This window comes from Gadus chalcogrammus, chromosome 16 (genome assembly GCF_026213295.1).
Source record: "Gadus chalcogrammus isolate NIFS_2021 chromosome 16, NIFS_Gcha_1.0, whole genome shotgun sequence".
Lineage (NCBI taxonomy): Eukaryota > Metazoa > Chordata > Actinopteri > Gadiformes > Gadidae > Gadus > Gadus chalcogrammus.
Genome location: NC_079427.1, coordinates 1,039,758 through 1,044,757, shown reverse-complemented (window position 1 = coordinate 1,044,757; position 5,000 = coordinate 1,039,758). Strand labels below are relative to the sequence as shown.

The 5,000-nt window shown below is 50.6% G+C and overlaps 2 protein-coding genes across 2 annotated transcripts in view; both read left to right on the top strand.

The window, feature by feature from the left end:
• Positions 1–1,682, top strand: part of LOC130406466 (protein Atg16l2-like) — a 10,883-nt gene extending 9,201 nt beyond the window's left edge. Inside the window, exons 15-18 of the mRNA XM_056612060.1 lie at positions 15–161; positions 438–485; positions 919–1,020; positions 1,186–1,682. Coding sequence (XP_056468035.1) covers positions 15–161; positions 438–485; positions 919–1,020; positions 1,186–1,279 — 391 coding nt within the window. The 3' untranslated portion in view covers positions 1,280–1,682. The remainder of the gene's footprint in view (positions 1–14; positions 162–437; positions 486–918; positions 1,021–1,185) is intronic.
• Positions 1,683–2,124: 442 nt separating this feature from the next.
• arrb1 (arrestin, beta 1) overlaps positions 2,125–5,000 on the top strand; it is an 11,808-nt gene continuing 8,932 nt past the window's right edge. Inside the window, exon 1 of the mRNA XM_056612072.1 lies at positions 2,125–2,537. Within this exon, the coding sequence (XP_056468047.1) occupies positions 2,518–2,537 (20 nt within the window). The 5' untranslated portion in view covers positions 2,125–2,517. The remainder of the gene's footprint in view (positions 2,538–5,000) is intronic.

Sequence of the window (5,000 nt, the reverse complement as noted above, 5' to 3'; positions counted from 1 at the left end):
GTGTGTGTGTGCAGGACTGCCAGCTGTACTCTAGAACTTCCTGCTCAGGGGAAAGTGACATCACTGGACCTTTGCTCCGACCTCCGCCAGCTCCTCAGCTGTTGCCGTGACGACTGTCTCCAGCTGCTCGACCTAAGGGGCAACAACAGGATGACCTTGAGGTGAGGGGGCGGGGCTACGTGTTTAGGGGCGGGGCTAGAGGTTGGGGGTCGTTAACGTGATCTACTTTATTTTAATAAAACATGAATATAAATGTGAAGTCGATGGAGCCCTGGTGGAGGGGGTGGGGCTAGAGGGATGAGGGGCGGGGCTAGAAGGATGAGGGCGGGGCTAGAGGGTTTAGGGGCGGGGTTCAATTGGGTGTGGTTTTGGCAATTGTATTTATGCTTAACTAATTGTTTAACAATATCTTGTCTGTCTGCCTGTATGTCTCCCAGAGCTGAGGGGTTTAAGTGTGGCAGTGACAGCACCAAGGCAGTCTTCAGGTAAGTTCACCTTCTGACTTGACTCCTCTCACCTCCTCTCCTCTCCTCCTCTCTCCTCCTCTCCTCTCCTCCTCTCTCCTCTCTTCCCTCCATACTTTCTATCCTCTCCTCCTCCTCTGACTTCATCTCCTCTCTCCTTGTCTCCTCGTGTCCTCTGTTCGTCTCCTCTCCTCTCTGCCCATTACTGCCTGTCAAAGCAGCTGTTTAACGGCTTGTTCTACTATTTGTTTTACTGCTTGTTTTACCGCCTGCTTAACTGCCGAGTAAATCAAGACGAAGAAATAAAATTAGGGAGGGAGAAGGAGGGAGGAGGGGGAGAGAGAGAGGGAGAGAGAGAGGGATCGCAGTTTCCTTGGCAACCACAGAATGTGAATAAGTAAACAGATGCAGTTAGTCAGTAATGATGTAACCCCCCCCCCCCCCCCTCCCCAAGCCCTGACGGGCGCTACGCCGCCGCCGGGTCCGCTGACGGGGGCGTCTACATCTGGAGCGTAACCAACGGCGACCTACAGACCTGCCTCTCAGGGAAACACAGGTACGGAGCTCACCTGGAACCCGGAGCCAAGCAGGCTGATCCGTCTGAGACCGGCTTAGACTGATGTGTGTGTGTGTGTGTGTGTGTGTGTGTGTGTGTGTGTGTGTGTGTGTGTGTGTGTGTGTGTGTGTGTGTGTGTGTGTGTGTGTGTGTGTGTGTGTGTAGCGCCTCCATCAGTGCTGTCTCCTGGTCTCTCTCGGGGGATTACGTCGTCAGCGTGGACAAGAGTAGGCGGGCTGTCCTGTGGAGCGACATCTGACCCAGCCAACCAGGACTCACGGGCAGAGGGGGGGCAGTGGTGGGCGCCCCCCTGCTGACGTCAGACAGGGATGAGGACTGGGGGGGGGGGGGGGGGGGGGGGGGTCTTGGGTCCACAGGGGTCTCAGCTACAGGGGGTCTACAGATCCTCAGGAATGCTGACGTCATGAGACCACTCTGGACCAATCAGAAGAGGTCTTATGAGACCACTCTGGACCAATCAGAAAAGGTCTTATGAGACCACTCTGGACCAATCAGGAGGGGTCTTATGAGACCATTCTGGACCAATCAGAAGGGCTCGTCAGTGTACAGAAGATGCTGTGAAGTGTGTCACTAATAAAGAGTCTGTTTGGGTTTATTTGCGTCTGCGCTATGATTGGTCCGCCCTGCGGCAGACAGGTCCTAACGAGCTTCCTTAACGAGCCGCAGCTGGGGAACCGGCCTCCGACAGGCTCAGCTTCTGCCCTGCCCCCGGGCAAGGCATCAACCCAGCGCCACGGGGCCGTGGATCTATGTTCCTGTCCCATGTATTAATGTATGTGTGTGATTAATGTGTACGTTTGCTTGTGTGTGCATGTGTCTGTATGTCACTATTTGTGGTTATGTGTGTGTGTGACTATCTATTTGTGTAGTGTGTGTGTATTTGTTGGACTGTGTGTGCTTGTATTCATGTATGGTGTGTGTGTGTGACTATCTATTTGTGTAGTGTGTGTGTGTATTTGTTGGACTGTGTGTGTATGCTTGTATTCATGTATCTCTGTGTGTGCTTGTATTCATGTGTGTGTGTGTGTGTGTGTGTGTATGTTGACAGAGAGAGTCAACAGGAAAAGCGTTCCTCCCCAGGCTCCGACACTCCTCTCAGATATAAGGGGAGAGCGGGAGGAGACGGCGACTCCCATCTCTTTGCTCGCGCTGGGCGTCATGACAACGGTTCTCATCCATCTCGTCAGAGAGAGAGAGAGAGCGAGAGAGGAGAGAGGGGAAACACGACAGAGAATGAGCGAGGAATAGAGAGAGCGCGCTAGCGAGGTGTCCCTACAGTGAGCGGGAGAGACAGACAAGGTGTCCGTGCAGCAGAGAAGGTCCCCCGGAGAGGAGAACCGCCGAGGCTCGGGGGAACGGTAGCGCGAGCTACAGCCGGAGCTAACGGGCGCGCGGATCGAGCTAGGGCCAGCTGGAGTTGAAGCGCGAGGCTGTGAGTGTTGTGTTGTCTCGTCACGAGCCTCCCGCAGAGCCGCTATGGGAGACAAGGGCACCAGGTACCGACCTCCTCCTCTCCTCCTTCTATTCTCCTCCTCTTCTCTTCCTCCTCCGCTCCCATACTGCTACATAGCCGACACCCCCTCGCTTACACTTTGATGCCCCGTTCGTGTGTCCGCGCTTGCGTGTTCTCGTGCTCGCGCTCTCATGTCTACGTGTGCGTCCGCGCGCGCTCTTATGTGTGTTTTTATGCGTGTCGTGTGTGTGCGTGTGTTTGTGCATACACGTGTGTGTGTGTGTGCGTGTCTGTTTGTGCATGCACGTGTGTGTGCGTGTGTGTATGCGTGCGTGTGAGTGTGAAGTGCATCAGATGCTCTACAAGTGTGTGAATGTGTTAAGAGCGAGCTGGTAGTTAATACTGGTTTCTAACAATACTAGTTAGAGGTCGCTAGTCGATGTTAACCAGTAGTAGTGGTTAGTGAGCTGGTTGAGGAACGTAAAGATCTGCCTCATTAATATGCATGAGCTCCTACTTCCCGCGCGCTCCGGCAGAGAATATTAATGAACTTCCGGCTCCGCGTGCACGCGCGTGCACACGGTCTGTGTTAACGGAATGAATAACACAAGCTCCTCTTTAGTGCACACACACACACCCGCACACACAGACACGCACACAGACACGCACGAACCCACACACGCACGCCAGTGTTTAGCTAACATGCAGAAGGAAGGTTTGTAATATAATATATAATATGTAACATTATATAATCCATATATTTCCAGAAGCATAATATAATCTGTAAATATAATATAGTATTGATCATGTACATTATGGACTGGAGTATAGTGTATCATATAGTATGTCACATAATGTCATAGTATCTACTATAACATGTGATATGGTATGTATGTAATATGTATTTTACTAGGTAATATAGCATGTAACTTATATGGTGTCATGTTAATGGATGAATGGTACTGGTTTTTGTCGCTGAACAGGGGGGGGGTAGTTTTCAGATTTGTGTATTGGTCATGCAGGTTTGTGTATTTAATTGTGCAGATGTGTATTTTTCAGATTTGCATGGTTCTACGGCATGAGTAGTTGTGTGTGAGTGTTTATACAGGTCTTTGGAGATCCACATGTAAAGGTGTGTGTAGTTGTACTGGTGTGTAGTTGTAGAGGTGTGTAGTGCAGAACGAGGATGCTAACATGCTAAGCTAGGTAGTGATGAGAGAGAGAGAGCGAGAGAGAGAGCGAGAGAGAGAGAGAGAGAGAGAGAGAGAGAGAGAGAGAGAGAGAGAGAGAGAGAGAGAGAGAGAGAGAGAGAGAGAGGTTTGTGACTGGAGTCTATCGATCAGCTGTCTCTACTCCTTACTATCTCCATTACAGAGCTCCTCATCACCTATTGATCAGTCAGGTGAGCTTCATGAGGCTCCACCTCCTTCTTCTGAGGCCCCACCCACTATTGTAGCTGAGACTCCGCCCCTTAGCTTTTGAACGGTGCACGAGATGATCCCCTCTACGATCACCAAAAGCTTGACCTGCAACCTTTAACCCCTAATCCTGTCTGGCTGTGCTTTGTCTGTGAGCTTATGGTCGACTCATCCTCATCATCTTCATCATCATCCTCATTATCATCATCATCATCATCTTCATTATCGGTGATCACTAGCTGCCAAGATCATCCACATGTACGCACACAAACACATTAATACATATGCACACACACACACACACACACACGCACGCACGCACGCACGCACGCACACAAACCCACATTAATACAAATGCATGCATTTACACACATGCACACACACATTAAGTCATTGTGTGTGTGTGTGTGTGTGTGTGTGTGTGTGTGTGTGAGTGTGAGTGTGTGTGTGTGTGTGTGTGTGTGTGTGTGTGTGTGTGTGTGTGTGTGTGTGTGTGAAGCACTTTGCTGTAGCTTTCTAGCTCCTAGCCTCCATTACGAGATGAGAGCATTAGGCAGCATTAGAGGAGGGACACCTTCATATCCTGTTAGCACCTCCTCTCTCCGCCTCTCCTCCTTCATACACAGACCGTATGTCTCCTCTCCCTCTCTCCCTCTCTCTGTCTCTCTGTCTCTCTGTCTCTCTCCCCCTCTCTCTCTCTCCATCTCTCTCGCTCTCTCTCTCTCTCTCTCTCTCTCTCTCTCTCTCTCTCTCTCTCTCTCTCTCTCTCTCTCTCTCTGTCTCTCTCTCTCTCTCCCTCCCTCTCTCTGTCTCTCTCTCTCTCTCTCTCTCCATCTCCATCTCTCTCTCTCTCTCTCTCTCTCTCTCTCTCTCTCTCTCTCTCTCTCTCTCTCTCTATTGATCTCATTGGTGGATGTGTTAGGACAGGAAGTTGTGGTGGAGGCACAGAAAGCAGGAAGTAGGAGCTGAGCCAATGATCAGCTGATCTCCTAGTACTGGTGTTCATTACACGTGTAGTTCTTTTTGTGTACTACTTAGGGTTAGAGCTGTACTACTGCCAGACAACCATACTCAACATACTGTATACT